The 21,853-nt window shown below is 38.5% G+C and overlaps 1 protein-coding gene across 1 annotated transcript in view; it reads left to right on the top strand.

The window, feature by feature from the left end:
• Positions 1 to 21,853, top strand: part of LOC140161768 (uncharacterized) — a 113,530-nt gene that overhangs the window by 76,249 nt on the left and 15,428 nt on the right. Inside the window, 5 exon segments of the mRNA XM_072185066.1 lie at positions 3,657 to 3,837; positions 8,006 to 9,399; positions 9,498 to 13,793; positions 13,796 to 15,058; positions 17,433 to 18,776. Of these exon segments, the coding sequence (XP_072041167.1) occupies positions 3,657 to 3,837; positions 8,006 to 9,399; positions 9,498 to 13,793; positions 13,796 to 15,058; positions 17,433 to 18,776 (8,478 nt within the window).

Here is a 21,853-nt window from a genome sequence, read left to right as displayed (position 1 = left end):
GCTTGCTAGCAATTGGCTTCAACATAAAAAGTCAAAATTTTGACATATTTTCTCAAAATATCAAAAACTATCTCAAGAACCACTGAACCAATACTAGTCTTGTTTGTACTCATTTTAATGCATTTTTCCAAATATGGTCATGATATGTTCAATTCTGCATTTTTTAATTAAAAAAGATTATTGAAATTTGACGTCTGCAGTCGACATTCGCGTGGAGAGAGTTAAGGGTATACGATGTATTGTTGGTCGAAGCAGCAGAAAAATAAGTAGTTCACAACATCTTGCAAATGGTACAGAGCTTTAGCAAAAATTGCATTGCTCAATTCATAGAGAGCGTGTAGAAGAATTCAAATATCACAGATATACTTTTGTAGGTCCTGTGGTTCTTGAGTTATGTTGTAAAGAGGGCTGAAACAACAACACTTTTGTAAAACGTACATAACTCATTAACAACAATAAATTAAGCAAGTTTTCAAAGTATATGATTTGTAGAATGAACTTTTGCACAACACCAAAGTGTTATTTTTCAATAACATATTGATGCAGATAATGAAAATCGATTTGTTGGCTGCTTCGACCAACAATACCTCGTATACCCTAAAGAAAATGATTGATTGATTGCTATAACCCTACAGAACACAATCGGGTACCTGTACACCGTTGCTTTAAGTCAGTCTACACTACTCAAGTGATTATGTCTTCAACTATAAACGATGCATTTTAAACAAGCTAAAAAGTAGGTCAATATGGAAATAAAAAATAGCAATTTAAAAGCTTTTTTTCAATCCAATCTGCATCCACGACTCATAATGTCTTAAGCGCTCTTTACAGGAAAAAACCCCGATTTAATAGCGTACCTAGTCATGCTGGTAATTGCGCACCAATCTATACTCATATATGACAAGTGTTTTTATTTTCCAGAGAATAAACGTTTAGCGTACTTAGTATTGCGTACTGGGTCTGGTCGTCATGTCGAATTAAATTTTATTTAAAAATATTGGTACAGAGTGTCCGATTTAAAAAAAATCACGGACATGACCGAATTTGTTATGCATTTTGCGCAGTAAAAATCAGCTTACATATTATTATTTGAACCATTTTGTTTTCTAAATGTAAGAATGTAACGAAAATAATCAATTTCATTCGTTTCACGGATTCAAATATCAATCAATGATCTGTATCCGGAGTACCAAACGCTGTAGATGAGGCGTCTATTGTCACAATTATTCAATATTACAGTTTATGTTTATAGCTCACGGAATGATTTGAAAAGCAGGTGTGATTTTCAAATTGTTTTAATTCAAAAACGGTGCGATCGAAATCGAAAAAGTCATTACAGGTCAAAGCCTAGCTAATCGTTACTATTAGCCCACCCGGGAAAGCCGGGTCGCAGATTTATGTGGTATTGTTGACATAATAAGACTTCTTTCATGTCTGAAGCCTTTTCGCCGTCGCAGTGAGGTAATAATCAGATTAATTACCATAGCAATAGGTGAATACAATTTTTGAATACATCGCGCTGCACTATACAAGCAGGTTGCACCTGTGTAAGTCTGCAATCATAGATTGAATACAATACCGCTCTTTTCAGAGACACTTATCTTACAGGTGCGAGTGATCAGCATTTCATTGGCATCTATCTATTCCTAAATTGTATTCATCTATTGCTATGGTAGTTGATGTGCTCATTAAAGGCCCATTCAGTGATTTGCTCATCCGGACGATCGTAAAAATCATCAAAATTCAGATTTTCGTACCTTTGTCATTGCCATAGATGTGCTAACATATAACCTGCTAGTGGTTCAACCGAAAGCTGTGTATTCAGGACAAAATAAAGCATTTACATAAATCTGTAATTTATATACTGACAGTATATAAATTAGCTACATTTATTTGAACGGGGGTTCAACTTCGTCAATACTGCTGTTTTCTTCATTTTTTGTCATATTTTTCATTTCAAAATTGAATGACTTATCCTTCACTTTGAAGCAACTTATAAACAATTTTATTTTACATTTGCGCTGGGATCTCTGAATGGGACTTTAATTTGACATATCAGTGACGGTAAATGAAGCAGAATTCAGCAAGTTATGAAACCCAAAGCGATGTCAGGTACAGATTACAAAGGTTTCATACACTGCAAAAAATATTTTACTCAACACTGAGTAAAAAGGTGACAGCTCAACAGTTGAGTAAAACATTACTCAACATTGAGCTCATATAGGTCGCAACTCAACAAATGAGTAAAGAATTACTCAATGTTGAGTGATTTTTTACTCATTTGTTGAGTTGTGACCTATATGAGCTCAATGTTGAGTAATTTTTTACATATCGGGAGTACAAGAATAATCCTTACTCAATTGCCTGATGGCATGTCAGACAACGGGGTCTGCTACAGATAAACATTGACAGAAACAAATATTGAAACTTTTAATACCTTCCATCATTCTGCGTTATACAGTAAGCCAAAAAATTAAGGTACCAGTTATATTCACCCCTGTATATCCTAAGCAAAGACAAATATATCATAATTGGAACCAGCCGCCAATAGCTGCATATTTTAGGTCGAATTTAACACCTCATTTGTTGAAATTGTTCAAGAAATAAAGACACGACGATCCAAGGAATCAAGGAAGATGCCAATTTAAAAGTTGCAGTTTTCTACATTGCATACCCTATTGATTTGTACACAGAGCGTTCGCGAACAAGAGAACTAGCGCCGTGCTTCCATTGATTAGCACGTTATAACTAGCGTTATGCTTTCATTGATTAGAACACAAGTGCAACTTTTGATTTCGTTTCTTCATTAGGTTTTAGGTCACCGTTTGTTTAATTCTCAACCAATTTCAACATTAACAATTTCAAGGTCTTAAATCAGAGCTAAAAAGTACAGGTATTGGCTGCTTGTTTTAATTTTGACATATTTATCTTTATTTAGAATATACAGGGGTGAACACAACTGGAACCTTAATTTTTTGGCTTACTATATAACTTTGCGATACTAATACCTCAAAGTAATGAAAACATCCTTGCACAGATTATAGTCAATTGTTTGAAATATACCGTCATTATTGCGGCAAGAAATGATCATAAACTGCTACCATATTTATTGCCCTGACTGTATATTATTTATTTTGTAAATGTTTAGTTTCCACTCTGGACATTTTAAAACTATATGTATATAAAAGGGGTAAATATATTCTGCTCTTTATGGTATTACCAAACATAAATAATACCCTGCGTGATTTGTGAGAACTTGCAGTATATAACAAGATAGAGTTCATCCTCGCAATTTTGCAAACCAAGAAGCACATAACATTTTCAAATACAATTTCTCTTAATGATCTGCGTGCTAGCCATGCGCTTCAACGGAAAAAGTTCAAGTTTGGATTTTTTTTTCTCAAAATATCAAGAGCTATCTTAAGAATTACTCAACCAATACTAGGCTTGTTTGTACTCATTTTAATGCAATGTTCATGCTGATTCCAAATATGGTCACGAAAATTTACATTTCTGAAATTTTTGAATTAAAAAAAAAATGAAACATGTCGTCTGCAGTCGACACCCGCGTGAAGAGAGTTAATATGTTATGCTCATTAAATACACAAATTGAAATTAACGCCTTGCTTCTTTCTCTCCTTTTTGTGTATATCTAGAGTTCTCCAAAAACCAGTAAACCACCATTGGAACGTACCCAGTCGTTTTCCCAATACGAAGAAATGCGAGCCACGCCAGATGGTGCGTCTAATCCGATCACGCCTCCTAGATCATCACGAGAAGACATGACACTACCTGAGAGATTCGGGGCTGCTGTGGATCAACCACAGAAACCAGAAGGTATGCTCACGCTTGACATAGTTTCATTATAATGTTGCCGTTGCATAATGTTGAACTTAGAAATCGCATGTGATTTCAGAACTATTAATCTTTTAATTAATATGTTAACATACAAAGAAAAGTGGTTTATGTACGCGCATTTTGATACCCCATTCGTTCAATGTCGCTCAATATTCACACAATAGTGTTTTTAAAGAAAAAATCTTCCATTAACAGTAATTGCTTATCAATCACATTTACTGCAACAATGACAATAGCCACTTTCACCCTCAAACTTACACTAAGACTGCAATATTCAACCAATTGCCACAAATGAGGTATCAAACTAATTTTTCCCGGTGTTTCAAATACAAATATATACGACTAAAAAGCGCGATAATGTATAGTGCGTTATACAATTACGCACAGGCACAACGTCTAGACGTTGATCCACAAGCCTCAGCACACTTTACAGGTTGTCGCTGACCACTACGACCCCACATTATTCCATAAACCATTAAACAACAACTCGGGGACTTTGCTGCTTAGAAGCGCACACCCTAGACAATCCACAATTGATCTTCGCAACCAGGATCAGCTTCCCAATCAGCTTACAACGAGACAATTAGCAGTAAGTTCCATGTCCAGGGGAATTTCAAGCTAACTCAATTTTTCGCATCATAGTCGAACGCCTTATCGATTGAGCTAACTTGACTGTCTAATAGTATTCAAGTTATAGGTGTATTTATAACGGCTCTGTTACTTTTGGTGAAGACTTTAGTTGACTGTCCTCCACAAAATGTGCTGTAAAGTTGGTAGAGCTTGTTATATGGTTTATTAACGTTCTCCTCAAAACTAACGATTTCTCAACTCTTTTCCTGTTTTTTACTACCTTGCAAATAAGCAACAGGATCATATAATATATCATTGTAAAGCTTATTTTAAGGATAATTTGCTTGTCCAATATCTCGAAAGGTGAATCGAAAACGCCCATTTGTGGTTGACGGTCACATAATCTGGATTTGATTTTAATAGGTTGGTTTTTATTTTAAATCCTTGCCCCAATTTAACCCCTGAATTAAAGGCAAATACAATTTGATAGAAGGACAGGAGAACACAGTCCAGTCCCAAGGGTACTAAACATCTCAAAAAAAGTAACTAACCCCCTTAAATAATGGCCATTATTCAAAAAGGGGCTATTGTATTACAAATCTGTCAGTAAAATGCGTTGGAAGCAGAATTTATTTCTGCGCATTTTGACACCTCATTTGATACGATAGCCTAGAAAACAATAAAACACCGGTCAATTTAATGTAGTTGAAAGTTGCACTTACGTACACATTTTTACAATACAAAAACACTCAGATATCATTACACAGATTTCCATTACACTGAATGCAAAATCAATAGAATTTACTGCAACTTTCAAATCTTGGGTTGCATTGATTTCAATGTACGCTGTGACGTCAATATTTAGTCAATTGCTACAAATGAGGTGTCAAAATCTGCAGAAATAAATTCTGCTTCCAACGCATTTTACAGATTTGTAATACAATCACCCATTTTCGAATAATTGTCATTAATTAAGGGGGGTTAGTTACTTTTTTTTGAGATGTTTATAATAGCATGAGTCCTTATAAACTTATAACAGATATTCCGAGCACAGGCCGATAAAGACTATGAAAACGGAACAGCATTATAATGTTGTCCCATTTCCTCCAGACAAAAGTCTTGTCATGAGCTGAATACATATGATTTGCAGGATTTTAGCTTTATCGTTTTTACACGAATGCGTCACCCAAAGATGTCAATACTGTCATATACTTTGTATTTAACGTTCATAGCTCGGGAGTTTGTTCAATATGTCTTTTGAACATATAATGCGTTTTGTTCTATGAATAATATAATGCCGTTGGTATCAAAACGCTAACAATAAAATATATTTCAAAAAATTGGTACAAAATGTCAGCATTACCAAAGGCGACTTTTAGTGCAATAAGCCGTAAGTTTCTGCCATGAAGATTTCATACAAGAAACCAGGAGTTCAAAGCAATATTGCAAAAAGTAGTCGACATGCTCTGTTGACCTATTACGCCGCCCTTGAGCAACATAAATTTTGCTTCAGTGGCGCACTTCAGTGCAAAATTCGTTTAATTTAAGGGATCTGGAATGAGCGTTTTGAGCGTTTCGACAGTATTTTTTTTGGTGTTTTGGGAAAAAAATCCATATCTTCAATACGAAAGGTCAAAATTTTCAATTGATCGTCGGCTTTTCATCCCACCTACATACACTTTAAGTATAAATCATCATGTTTATAAAGTTTACTTCGAGTATTGTTAAATATCAAAAATATCAATTTTTAATCATTTGCCTTAAAATGTGTATCACATTGAGAATTTCAAAAAATCAAAATTATTTGATATCAGAAGGACATTCTTCGTATTCAGAATGCAATTCGATATGTCTGTGTGCTCTAATGTCCCACAATAAATACTTGTCCAAACGTTCATACCCCATAATTTAAAGGTGCGTAATGTAAACAAGAAGTTGTACTTAGTTTTACGAAGAAACTAACCATAATATGCATAATGCATGATAACGGTACTTCAACAATGTTCAGAATTACTTAACTTTCAATATAAATCTAAGATACTAAAAACTATAACACGTCTTGGTAACCTAGAAAGAAAAAGAGGCCCCTCATTGCACCCTCTTTTTCTCCTATTTTAAAAAAGTTGATCAAGTATATGTTTGTATGTAATGAAGCCTTTGCCCCATAGCTTTAATAAACCGACACAATTATTTCAATCGGCTCATAACTTTTGAAGATATGCTCTTTTAAAGAAATGTATCCGTTTTTCACTCTGTCCACGGAGAAGGTTTGACTACTTCAAAGATTGAAAAGTACATATACCATGCATGAATATAAAACATACCTCGATGATAACTTTATAAAATAACAACTTTATTTACCTTATGAGTTATGGATTTTGTTAAGTGTCATTAATTTGGGCGAAATTGATGTGGGATGGGACTTCTTTTGCTATACTTGCAATTACTTACGTTTTTCTCGGTTGTTTTCTGCCTTTTTGTTTTATTATGTTTCTTACTTTCTCACTTTCTTACTTTATTGTTTCTTGCTTTCTGTTTATTGACAACATAAGTCATTTCTCTTTTTGGAATAAAAGGTAGCCCTGAAAAGGGCTGTTTAGTTTGTCTTTGATTCTTTTGAAGTGAGTTTACTGTGCTGCTCTGCCCTCTACCTGGTTGCCTCCTTGACGAATACAGGTTTCAGCCCTAGTCCTCATTGTACCAATTGCGTTGCGTACCAACCTTGTGCGCCGGATACTTGCGAATATAGCAGTAATACGTTTGCAAAGATCTTGGATTTTGCCACAAATGAAGAAATCAAGTGGTGTGAGGTCTGGTGATCTTGCAGGCCACTCCACAGCATGACCCATCCCAACCACTCTGTTTGCTATCCGTGGACAGAGTGAAATACGGGTACTTGTCATTAAAAGGGCATATCTTCAAAAGTTGTGAGCCTATTGAAATAATTGTTTGGGTTTATTAAAGCTAACAATTAAAGGTTTCTTTACATACCAAAATATATTTGATCAACTTTTCAGAAATAGGCGAAAAAGAGGGCGCAATGAGGGGCCTCCTTTTTTGGGACACCCTGTATTTTGCTTTAATGCGCACCCGGTCCAATTTACACTATCAAACATCGTTGCTCTTGGTCACCGGTCACAATGGCTCATTACGTAAAAGCAATGTATGTACTAGTAGTTTGGACAGTAGTTGCACTTTGATTCATTCAAATCTCATAAAGCACGCAGGATGTAAGCTACAGTTAGGCAGACCCATTGCATTGTTTGAGAATTGAATGGACCAAAGTGCGATTTTCAAAACTGCGCCTCTTCTTACAGAATGAGCCATTGTGACTGAACGCAACTATGTGTGACATTGTAAAATGGACCAATGTTTTCAAACAACTACCATTTGCTTCAGAATTTTTAACTGTGTAAGAAAGTTTGAGAAACTTAGGGAGGCTTTAGCTGAAAGACAAATAGTTGTGTTGGCTCGATTTTATTGCACTGTTTTAACATCATAACCGTGACGTACTAATTATACATGATCGCAAAATATGTTTTAGAGCAACAGTTCTTTGTTTTGATTTCTTTTCTAGACTTAAAACCACCAGCCAAATCAATTGCACCAATCGAAGTTCACCCAGTGTCTCCTCATCCAAAACCCTCAGAACCAGAAGCCAAAATTGATAGTAGAGGAAAGGCAGCACATAGTCCGCAAACGCCACCATTTTCAAGCAAATCTGCTACCACACCACCAGGTAGTCTTAAAGCTCTAGAAACACTGCTTAAAGAAGCTGAAACTACGCGAAAGGATAAAAAGGCTGAAGAGGAACGAGTGCGCAAGGAGGAAGCAGACCGGAAAGAACCTGGGCGTAAACAATCTGATATCAAGCGTGAAGAGTACGAAGCGGAAGAAGCGGATGACTCTGATGTCGAGATCCAGATGGATGAATTTCCTTTTGATCTCAATGATGAAGAGATGATGAGACAGTTGCTTGAGATGTCCCAGACTGCGGATCATGAATGTAGTACAACAACAAGCATGTCATCCATGTCTGAGGATGACGACAGAGAACAATACTTGGCAGAGTTAAATGAAAGGAACCAACGTGATACGGATTTTCATGATTACACTTCCCGTGAGACTGATGAAGAGTATTTAGACGCTTCATCTCCAGAACCTGAGCTTACTGAGATCTTAGAAGAGGAGGAAGAATATGAAGAAGAAGTTGAAATGGAAGACGTAAGTGATTCAAGGTCAAAACCAATTATTGCAGCTCCAGCAGAACCGCGAAAACCTCGCAGAGGACAAAGATATGAACATACTGGCCCTATGGAAACACTACACGAAACCGCTGCGGAGCATGAGCCCCCTAGTCCGAGCCCTGTTGTTAAAGCTGAACAGCCTCCCGTGTACTCACAACCACCGCCCAGTGCTGCGCCGATGTATACAAGGCCTGCGGCTGTACAACGAGCATTTGAAAGGCAACAACAGTTAGAAAAAGAAAAACAACAGCAACAACAACAACACCAACAACCACAACAACAAGGTGATCAATTTGCTAGACCTATCGATAAGAACAAAGAAACGGACAGATATGGTCGACCTATTGATAAAGAAAGAGAATCTGATAAATTTAATCAACCTTCTGCCAAGGAGAAAGAAAGCGATAAATACGGTCGATCTATCGACAAAAAAGATACCGACAGATATGGTCGACCAATTGAAAAGGAAAAAGAAACCGACAGCTTTGGAAGACCTGTCGACAAGCGAAAAGAGACAGATATGCACGGTAAGCCTATCGAAAAGGAGAAAGAACTTGACAAATTTGGAAGACCTATCGAACAGGAGAGAGAAACAGACAGATTTGGTAAACCAATTGAAAAGCAGAAAGAAACGGACAGATTTGGTCGACCTATTGAAAAGGAAAAAGAACCGACAGATTTGGGAGACCTGTCGACAAGCGAAAGAGACAGACAGATAGGCACGGTAAACCTATCGAAAAGGAGAAAGAACTTGACAAATTTGGAAGACCTATCGAACAGGAGAGAAAAACAGACAGATTTGGTAAACCAATTGAAAAGCAGAAAGAAACGGACAGATTTGGTCGACCTATTGAAAAGGAAAAAGAAACCGACAGATTTGGGAGACCTGTCGACAAACGAAAAGAAACAGATAGGCACGGTAAGCCTATCGAAAAGGAGAAAGAACTTGACAAATTTGGAAGACCTATCGAACAGGAGAGAGAAACAGACAGATTTGGTAAACCAATTGAAAAGCAGAAAGAAACGGACAGATTTGGTCGACCTATTGAAAAGGAAAAAGAACCCGACAGATTTGGGAGACCTGTCGACAAGCGAAAAGAAACAGATAAATACGGTAGACCTATCGAAAAGGAAAAAGAACTTGACAAATTTGGAAAACCTGTCGACAAACGAAAAGAAACAGATAAAAACGGTAAGCCTATCGAAAAGGAGAAAGAACTTGACAAATTTGGAAGACCTATCAAACAGGAGAGAGAAACAGACAGATTCAGTAAACCTATTGAAAAGCAGACAGAAACGGACAGATTTGGTCGACCTATTGAAAAGGAAAAACAAGCTGAAAAAGGGAAAGAAACCGACCAATTTGGAAGACCTATCGAGAAACAGAGAGAAGTCGATAAATACGGTAGACCAGTTGGGAAAGATACCGATAACGTGAGTAAAACAATACAACCAGTTAAACCCGAGACTGATAAATATGGTAGACCTGTTGAGAAAGACAGAGATATTGGAAAATATATGCCGGAGAAAAGAGAACCTGATAGGTTTTCTAGAGTAGGCGGTAGTAAAGACAAAGACTTGAGTGCCCAATGGGATCGGAAGAATCTAGATCGGTTTGGTAGACCTATCAAAGACAAAAGTAGTGATTTAGACCAAGAGGAACATCGCACCGATGAAACCGATTTTGATAAGTTTGGTCGGCCAGTTGAAAAGAAAAAAGATCCGGAGAGATTTAAACCGCATGGTCAACGTGTCGACAGACCTGAAACCGATAGATTTGGAAGACCAATTGAGAAGGATAAAGAATTAGACAGATTTGGAAGACCAATAGACAGAGTGAAAGAACAAGCACAAGTTGCACAATCTACCACTCGACCTGATAAACCTGAAATTGATAAATACGGAAGACCTATTGTTAAAGAAAAAGAACTCGATAAATTTGGAAGACCAATTGATAAAGAGAAAGAGTTAGACAAGCCAAAAACGCGTCCAGACAAAGTTGAATATGATCGTTTTGGTAGGCCAATTGTAAAGGAACTAGATAAATTTGGACAACCTACGACTCATCCAACAGAAACTGATCAATTTGGGAAACCTGTTGAAAGAACTAAAGATAAAACTGGTGATCGGGTAGTTGATAAACCATCTGAAATGGATAAGACAAAGGATAAGCCAGGGCGTGGAGCAACTGTTCCCGAGAAAACTGATAGTGATCGATACGCAAAAGTTGCAGATATCAAGCCCCCTGTGTTAGATAGATCTGGAAGACCATCCCGAACACAAATCATAGAAGCAGATAAAAGCATTATTCCTCCAATTGTTATGGGAGCACCAAAAGTAGAGACAACGCGTGCACGTTCACCATCTGATTGGAAAATAACTCTTGATGATGAAGAAGAAAAACCAGCTAAGTTATCGCGTTCTTTTGATATCATGACTGTTTATTCAGCACCAAAAAGGGGTAAGTCGTTGGATATTGAAGGGGAGGATGCAAAACAACCAAGTGAAGTGAAACAAACTGCAGAAGTAGTAAATACGGTCCAACCAGGTGTACCTAAAAAGGAAGACAAACCTGAAGTGAGACCAAGTGATACTGAAAGAACTATAGATAAACAAAAAACACCTGAACGAACTATAGATAAACAAAAAACACCTGAACAACAACCTAGAAAACCAGACACTACTGGTTATGTTAGACCCGGTGTTGTGGAGCAGGCTTTAAGTAGACAGACACAAAATGTTCCTCCTCCTGCAAAATCAGAAGACTCAAATCCTAGAAAAGGGAAAGATAGCGCAAAAGAACAAAAAACAGTATCCGATGCCCCAGCAGCAATACCGTACACCAGACCAAGTGCAGTTCAGAAAGCTATGGAACGAAATAATACTAAAGATAAGAAAGATGAAGAAAACAAAAAACCTCACTCTAGTCCCAGTCCAAGTCCTAAACCAATCCCTAAACCACGTACAAGTGAACCTGAACCGGCAAAGGGTACACCTGTAAAAGATACTAAAAAGGAGGAACCAGCCTACGTCAGGTCAGATGCTGTGCAACGGGCAATCGAAAGGCAGAAAAAGGAAGAAGAAAAACAAAACCAGCGAATGCCACAAGAACGAAAAGATCAAAAACCGCACTCTGAAGCAAGTAAACCTAGTTTGACACCTGAGCGTACAGTAGCAGGCAAAGACGAACGTCGCCAACGATCTGATAGCTCTAGAAAACCTCATGTTGACGACAAACGTAAAGACGCCGAAAATCTTCCACAAAACCCTAAGAAAGAGGACGTTGTTGAAAAGAATCCAAAACATAACCCCGATCAAAGAGGAGCAGAAGCTGAGAAACCTGAAGGCGGTGAAGGAGCTGCTGCGCCTCGGAGATCTGTTGCAAGTAAAATACAACAATTTGAATTGGAAGCCCGTAAGCAAGAACCTATTACATTAACAGAGTCCGAAAAAGGATTGATATCTTCCAAACTATCAAGAACGTCTAAAGGGTTTGTCAAAAGGGCTGCTTCTGTTGAGGATGATCAACTTGGTAGAACCCATCGGACCGATCCAATACGTGCGCCAAAACCAAAACGGAAGTCTTTCAGCGTTGACGCATACGAGAGTCTCAGTGATAGTGAGATCAAACCGCGAAAACCCAAACGCGATAACAGTTTTCCGCCAGTGCCGATGATAAAACCGTCTGGTAGCGATCCAAAGTTAGGAAAGGGTAAAGGATCACCTACTAAGAACGGACAATCTGTAGTCCAAGCTGCAATGCAAAGGTTGCTGCAACCACCTGATAATGACGAAGATGTCGAAGACAAATATCGATCTGTGGAAGATCTTACAAAGCTTGGTAACGATGACGACGATGATGATGATGATGATATCGATATTCCTCAATCGACACATTTGCGCATGCCTACTCCACCGGTACAGCAAATGCAGCTTCCACCGAGCTTTTCAAACAACCACAGAAAACCTCCTAGCTTAATGAAGCGACGTGGTCGCAACCGTGCTCCTGTAATGGATATCCCGTTATCTCCAATATGGGATGTTGAAGTCACATCACCAGATGAAGCGGACCATCCTGCTGGAGACTTCTCATCACCAGAGTACGCTGACCCATCATTAGCAGAAGAATCTCCTTTGGAATATGACGAAGACGAAGAGCCACCTGAGCCTTCCATTCGCAAAGAAATCCATGTTATTGAGGCTACTGATATACCTGAAAGTGTGATTGATGACGATGATGAAGATGATATGCTTGACGATGATACTGATATTTCCATGCCTGACGAGAACGCAAATCTAGATAGTCTTTCTGGTTACAGTTCTAGAAGTGAAGAAAGACTAGAAACACTTATCGAAGAACAGGAAGAGGAAACATTTGAATCAGGTGGAGGCAAGTCACCGGTAGAAGATATTATAGTTCAAGAGATCACCAAAAGTACTGAAAGCTTTACAAGACATGTGGCTAGCATTGATATTAATCTAAACCGACCAGGATATGCCATAAAACCAGACATCAAAGACAACCCTCCAAAACCTCAACCAGCTCCCCCCAAGCCACTCCCTAAACCAGTTGTGCAACCACCAAAGCCTGCCCCTAAGCCGGTTGTGCAACCACCAAAACCGCTTCCTAAACCGGTTGTCGCACCTCCAAAACCACAACCAGCGGTAATACCTCCTCCAAAACCTCCGCAAACAGTTATACAGCAACCAACTGTTTTGCAAATTCCAAAAACTACTCAAAAAACTACTCCTAAGCCGGTCACACAACAAATTAAGCCAGCTACGCAACCTGTTAAACCGGCAACACAGCCTATTAAACAGGCAACACAGCCTATTAAACCAGTTACTCAACCAATTAAACCAGTTACTCAACCAATTAAACCAGTTACTCAACCAATTAAACCAGTTACTCAACCAATTAAACCAGTTACTCAACCAAGTAAACCAGCTACTCAACCTAAACCAGTTACTCAGCCAATTAAACCAGTTACTCAACCAATTAAACCAGTTACTCAACCTGCAGTGCATAAGCCTTACCATTTCCCCGAAAGATCTGCACGACTAACGGGAGATGGTCAAGAAGACAAAAACCAACACCAATCAAAAAACCAGATAAAGAAGAGCCAAAGGTTATCATTATAACAAAACAGGTGAAAGAGGAACCCGTGGTAAAGAAAAATACAGAACAGACTGTTAAATCCAAACCACCACCTCTTGCACTAACCGGTTCCGACGTGCAGAGTCATTCTGCAAGTATAGACTCCGATGGCGATAGTGTTCTTGATTCCCCGCGATCACCAGACCATGATCTACTTGCATTTGAGAAGCCACGAGTAGCTAGTCCGATACGTAGGTTAGGGGAATTTTCTCCTCCTACAGGAAGCCCAATTACATTACGTCATCATAAGTGTTCGCCACCAATCACGCCTAAGCATTTCGGCTCACATAAACATTTCCGTGAAGAGACGTTCCCGCGTGAAATTTCCGATTATACGGTTTCGGAATCAACGTCTAGTACGGGTGTATCACCTACTAATAAGGACTATAAACATGTGTTAACTCAAATGGGATCAAGTTTTGATGAATTTGCTCATAGAAAAGACATTGCGTCACGGATGTCTCCAAAGTCTAGAGGAGGGCACTCCGCGTTTGAATTCCCTCCACGACATCATCATGATATACATCACATTACTACCAAAGTTGCTAGCACTGATGCCGGTACTAGCACCGACAGTCCTGTCGAACACCGGTCTTTCCGTTATGACCATGCGCATACCCACGGTCACGCCCTGGCTCATCCCGTTAGAACACAGCATGTTGCAAGTACTCAGTTTGGTTCCACTACTTCAGCTGCTTCTCAAACGTCAATCTCCGATGACGAAAGAGAACATCATCAACAACGTACTACTTCTACGACAAGAACAAAGATTCTCATAGATGCTGCTGTTGATACCACATTTGAAAGTCCTTCAATGTCACCTGTATCTCCGACACATGCTCTACACGCACCTAGAACATCTAGTATAGCGGTCGGAACGAGTCCTGAATATTCACCAGCGTCATCCGTAGCTTCAACAGACACTGAGTCTGCACGAATAAGAAGCCATAGTTTACTTAGCGAAGGTGATACTAGCGAATGGGGCACCACAATGCCACTGTCGTCCCGTGCGTCATCAAGCGGTGCATCGACGCCAGAGCGAAGTTCCTCTTTGACGTCGACGCCTCTTCGACACCAGCATCGGTATCGTGAACATAGCAGCTCATCTGTGACGTCATCACCCGCCTCTAGAGGAACGACGACCACATCTGAAGCAGACTCTTTGCACTATAGAATACCATCTGCCATGCTGACCAAGGCACAACGTGATAGCTCGCTTACTAGAGTGAGTGCTTTTTATTCAAAATATGTGTACTGTTTGTCATAATTCCTTATCGCATGCAAATTGCTATTTAGAGAGAAAGAGAGTGCTGTGTTGAAACTCAACCAATCACGAATCGTTAATCAATAATATTGCGTCGTCATGCGCCATATTTGAACAACAACCTGTAATTTATGTCACAACTGGAATTATGACAAGCATTCATGTGGTGTTGCGTTTCGTATTGTTCTCATTATGTTTCACATACTACTAGTAGTAGGTAGCATACATTAGTCTCGAACACCAACCTGTTTTCCGTTAACTCTAATGTGTATATTGTACAAAATAATGTTCATCAATATGTGCTATGTTTTAGCGAGCTATTGCATGCAAGCGAGTTGCTTTCATGTGTAGTAATGTGTCTTTAATCTACACCACACTAACTCGTATATATTAATATAGATATATAGATGTGTATGCATAGTATCACTAGTCTACCTATTATTAGATATACCCAATACCCCTTTACATGTATGTGCATATTACTAACACTACCTATAGTATACTTGATCTACCCAGTACCCACTTTACCTTGCTTTAAAAAGCGCCATTATGTGTAAATTGTGTTAGACATCTCATTATTATTCACCTTTTGCTGATGTTAACACCAATATCCGTAGGGAAAAGATAATGTAATGCGCTTTTAACGTGTAGAGATTCGAGTAAAGATTCTGCATAATGTCCAGATACTCAAAAGACAAAGCTACACCACACTTGTGCACTAATACCAGTCTTATCCCTTCTAGTTTGCATGTTATATACCTATGAAATATGTATGTATTTAATAATGAAATATTTTGTTATAAGTATTGTTTTATGTATGATGCATGTATAAAATATCTCAGTCAGAGCTGTCATCTAACCATTTATGACAGTTCAATGATGCCAAATGCAACTGAATTACTCACGTCATTCTTAAACAATGTCACCGATCCACCATTGGGACACTACGGAAGTAACGATGTACGCTCGGCACGGTTTCACCTGCTATTTATGTGGGTATTCCAGTTGAAATATATACACCCCTTATGGAAGACATTACCTTAATCTCCAAAACAGGGAGTGTGAATTTCAAATGGGGTTGCCTGAGATGATTTTATTTGAATTCTACACTCCCTCTCTGGGAGATTAAGGTCATGTGTTTCTCAGGGGGTGTATGGATTTCAACTAGAATAACCCATTAAAACTACTGTCAGTGGGTATATTTAAACTTACACTACGTATTTCACATGTTTCATGTTGCTAGTAAGATTTATATAAGCTTATATAACATACAATATTCTAACATCTCTCATATGTGAACTAGCAAAAACAATGTCAATATTATATCTTACACGTTAAAGGTTAATTATTGAAATTTTTAAAACAGTTATTGTACAATATTATCTCAACTCATATCTTGCTAAAATAACTTTCATATTTGCATATAAGCGGTAAAACAAAAACATATTAGATGTCGCTTTTTGTGGCCAAATAAGAAGGCACTCTACACCCTTACAACTGCCTCTCAGTTGATGTCATCGCCCTACAGCTAATGTCAAAGGGGTAGACAGAGTGCGTGAATAATTTAAAAAACGGGATTCACCTTATCTTAAGTCCCCATCTTAAGTCTGCTCGTGTCAGCACATGCTACTAGATTATGGTAATAATAATTGCAGGTGCATACATTTGCGTGTCAAACTAAGTTGTAAATTTCTGATTCATAGATGTTTTATAGTCATACTATATCTCTTTAATTTTCAAAGGTATCAAAGATGCGTTATTTATACATTACCAAAACATGTTAAAATGAACAAAATGGCGTAATCTGCGTGTCCCTAGATGATATCTAATATGTCATGCAAGCTGTCTTTGACTCTACCTCAAAGAAGGCACCATCTTATCAGTATTTTACAAAGGCACATCAAATTACAAGAGCTCTAGCTCGAGAAGATGGATGACCTTTCTTTATATAGGTACCACATATTTACCATGCTATGTGTCGATCCATCTATGCTAAATTATCCCTGCGTCTGTAGTCGACTCACTACCTAAACGACTGACATGTTTACATTATCATCATTTGGGAGTTAGTGGTTGATTATTTTTTTTCTCTCTGTAGTGATATTATTGAAACCACGCGGGGTGTTCATCTACTTGTTTATAAGATACAGAGTGCCGGATCAAGATGCAACTATGTAACAGTGATGCGCGAGTGCTAGCAATCTAATGCAGCCATACGATGTACTCCGTGCATTATCTTATAGTCATAAATCTCCACTTGGTCAAAATTTGACGTGGATGCTTACATGTAATTATTTTATCCTTACATTATGTGGCTATTTCTACCTTTATCCAGGCCTCATCAAGTGATGTCGACAGCGCTGATAGTGACGGTGGGACGCCTTCGAGTTCATCATCACGAAAAGTGAAGCGACGCCTGCCGTCCGTACCTGCCGGAGTCCTGCCCGTGACTGCTACGCGAGGGACGTATGATGAAAGAGATCTAGAGGCAATCGATCCTGCTAAAAAGCTTGAGATGCAAAAAGTACGCGAATTATTGACTAAGAAAGCTGCTGAATTGCAATTATTACGTTATGAAGAAGAACTGAGGAAGCTTCAAGATGAGAGTGATCGGTTAAGATCTGAACGTGCTAGCGCGAGAATACGAGGACGACATGATCATCGGTATACGATGATGGGTGGTCGTGGACGTTTTTTCAATGAGGGATCATTATCTGATTCTGATCTAAGTCAGACTGGACTGGACTATGATACTCATGAGTTTTCGCGTTTAGGATATGGACTTGGATTAGGAGCCACGAGTCTTTCTATGCATTCGCTTCCTACTGAAAGTTCTAGTTATGGAACTGATGATCCCTTCCGATCCACCACATCAAAGTATGGTTTAGATTCGCATTCACCTCCTCGTAAAGTTTACTTATCCAAATCAGAGGAAGATATCATTCGTGAAATAGAAAAACAAATTTCTGAAACGACTGGAAAAGACTATCGCGCTTATGATCGTAATGAAATTGAACGCCAAGTGCGTGCACGGTATGGAGACTATGACTCCGACGGCAGCACGGCTTCGTCACACAGCAGGACTAGTGAGAATCAATTCTCACGAACACCTCTAGAACTCCCAGATTATCGACTACGTTCAGTCCGTCAGAAGTTGAAGGAAGAACTCCGTCAGGTAACAGCCGACAAGAAAGCCGAGCTGGACTCCTCTGCTCTGACCAGCCTAGGTGGTGATGTTGTGCATCGAAGCAGAAGGGGAGCTGGAGACGGGGGACCTAGTACTACCGCCACAACCAGTACCAGCAGCAGCAGCAGGGCACAGACAGTGCCAATAAAGGTACAGTCTAAAGAGCCTCAATCTGCATCAATCATTCAAGCTGTATCTCCCTCCACACCGCGCTTACAAAGCTTACAAATAACGCATACCGCCCAAGCTTCTACTTCTCCTCAAAAACGGAAATCCAATCGTCCTAAAAGCGCTACTGACTCCCAGCCTCCTATGTTTTCACCTATTAAGGAGGACGTTGATATCGAGGCCGAGGTTGCTCAAAGACTACGACTAGAGATGAACGGCCAGAGAGTGTTACTGGATGCTGCCGGGTTGAGAGGTCAGAGGTCAGACATTATTCAAATCTCGGGTAATGGAAGGCGGAGGCGGAAGGACAACGGTAATGGTGCGGTAAGTTGACCTTTTGAACGAAGATGGTAAAATCGTTGTTTTAAAAGTTGATTGTGATTATTTGGAACTGAAATGAGGAAATATTAAACAATGTTCACTGATTTTTCACTGACAATAACAGTTGCTCAAGCAAGCTTGCCACTGTTGATAGCATTAAAGGAAATTCATAAAATTATTTGTGTTTATGTTATTTTGTTTGGAAACCCTTGGCGAATCAACTCAGTAGTATGACAATATTTATTTCACTGTAATATGCAGAAATATACTTTTACTTTTTGTTTTAATATTATAGCATGTTACATTATATGTGATGCGATCAAGCAAAATCAGTCGGAACTCGGAAATAATGATTTTGAGATATAAACAAACAACATATTTTCTTTTCTTTCCTCTTGTTTTTGAAACTCTTTAATAATGCTCATATCTTTGGAACTGGTTGTTCAATTGCAATGGGGTTTTCTGCAAAATCCAGCTTTGTAAATGCTTTTTACTATCCTATAAGAAACGGAAAGTCTAATATTTCCGAGTTCCGACTGATTTTGCTTGATCGCATCACATATTTGGAATCCGCATGAAAAATGCACTAAAATGAGTATAGTCTTGATATTTTGAGAAAATACTTCAAAACTTGGACTTTTCAGTTGACGCCTATGGTCAGCACGCAATGTTATGATATGATGCAATACATGATACCATATTATCATATAATTTTTGACAAAGTCCGTTAGCCAATTTAAAACCAGCAAACATTGCCAATTATTATGTCAGTGACATTTGGTTTACAGGTCACAATTCTGTTTCCAAATATTCTAAAAAACTTTCAAAACTACGTTTGTATTGCGTTTCCATGTATTCCCAATAAGCACAAGTTCAGAGGTGCCACGTGGTTTGCAATTGACGAGCACCGGTACATTACCCTATGTATGGGGTTATGGCAGTGACTAGTGTCGTAGCTCCCGGGGCAGGGGGGTGACTGTTCCCTGGTAAAACTTTTGAGTTTAAAAACGTTAAGGCCCTCGCCTCTACCTGTAGTTGTAGTAGCTATTATATTGTAAATTTTGCATCTTTATAAAGGGCGAACTAACTTAGTTAAAAATCATGCGATATTGTATTTTTGAAACGTGTGACCTTTTTTGAAGCTGTTTGAGAACTAAGCAGGCCCTTCAACACAGACTACCCCCTCCGACAAAACCCTATGTGCGCCACTGAAATTGACCCAGTAAGAGGAACACTATTCACGTGACACCACTTTATACAAATGCATGGGGAGCATGAGAAGGCGTGGTTATTATGCCCAAAACAATTTGTAGTTGTTGTAGATTTAGTATTTGCATGTCGTTTTATTTGTGTTGGCTGAAGATGCTATTCTTGCAGTTTTGCATAAATAAAGGAAACTAAGAGTTTTATTATGTTTTTAAATAATTTACATAAAATGTTACTTTTTTGAAATTGACCTTTTTTAGACCTGCTACCATTTGAGAACTAAGCAAGGCCCTTTGAACATTTTGACAGTTGGGTTTCAAGTTTCAAATTTTGTTTAACACGTACCTCTGTTCAAGCCACTGGTATGACTGTATGTCCTTGGTGAATGGGAGCACAATGGGCCTTTCACGGGCATACTACTGGCGCCGACAGGTGCGCGGCAAACAAAGAACATCATCTCAACTGTCAAAATCTCACAAAACTACCAACATGCGACTTTACGGTCATTTCGTGGTAGCAGGTCACATATATGGGTAGGACCCTATACACAGGGTTAATTGCAAGGTTACTTTTACGTTGATAACAATTAATATGATTTGTTTATAATGTTGTCAATCGTCCACAATCTTGTGCGAAAATCGTTGGTGATGTTTGAAAGATCAAATTCCTGTGAATTGAACATGACGCTGAAAATACATGATAGGTTTCATAGGTCATGTTATGAATTTGTTTACTCCTCTCCCCTCCATCCCCCCCGAAACAATGTTGGAGCACAGATTGAGCTCAACCACTTACACTTTCCACTATTTTTCAACACTCAACAGCGGGGATGCGTGAAATAAACAAACTGTCCTAATATTGATAACGTGAATTTGCATATATCTCTATATTAAAAATAAAAGGATTAATCTATTCATAGCTGAAAGAATGATCAAAATCGAACAACGCGTTTAGGAGATATGGTCATATTTATGATATTAATTGAATAAGGGGAGTGAGATCAACAAACTGTCCCAAGCTTTTCGCGCGGGATTGCAGGTACATAAATAGTTGGAATAAAGTATAATTCTTTGCAAATTGACTTACTGTTTTAGCTCGCTACAGTATCACGTCATATCCATGATACATCATCAGGCCTAGTGATCTTGGACTGTCTCTGTATTATTGACCAACCCAAAATCCAAGATCACTAGGTCTGATGACGTGATAATGTAGCCAGCTAAAACAGTAAGTCCAGTTGCAAAGAATTATAATTTATTTCAACTAATTAATAAGATTGGAAATACGATATAGTCTATGCTTCGTATGTGTTTTCCCGGGTGTGTTTTATACGAGTCGTGTTACGTTATACCGTGGAGTGGTGCATGATGATGAGAATGACGGAAATATAACAGAATCTTGTTGACATCTATTGGATACCATTCTAACGATAATCTGATGGTGAATCACACAATATGGACCACAATGGCCTCATCCTAATGGTGTAGTTCAATAACCTCAATTAAACAATCATAGTGGAAAATTTGACCTTAAGTTGCAGAGTATGAGTTTTTGTACCCACATTTTCAAGGTCATTCAATGAATGTATAAATGTAATTGGGGTTAATGAATTGTGCCCTGATAGATGAGCATGTTGTGGATCCTAGTGACAGTGTATATTATGAATTTTTCCTGCACATGGACCACATGTTATTTAATGTGCTTATTTACTCTCATCCAAATAAGGAAATTGCTATTTGCTTTATTTGATTGGTCTTGAATCACATTTTATTTAAAAACTATTCGCCAAATAAAGGAAGTAAAGATGACACGATATCCATCCATACACTGTGGACCACAATGGCCTCATTTCACTGACATAGTTCCATAACCTC

The sequence above is a fragment of the Amphiura filiformis genome, chromosome 10, assembly GCF_039555335.1.
Source record: "Amphiura filiformis chromosome 10, Afil_fr2py, whole genome shotgun sequence".
Lineage (NCBI taxonomy): Eukaryota > Metazoa > Echinodermata > Ophiuroidea > Amphilepidida > Amphiuridae > Amphiura > Amphiura filiformis.
Note: the sequence above shows the minus strand (reverse complement) of the source record. Positions and strands in the feature narration are given on the sequence as shown.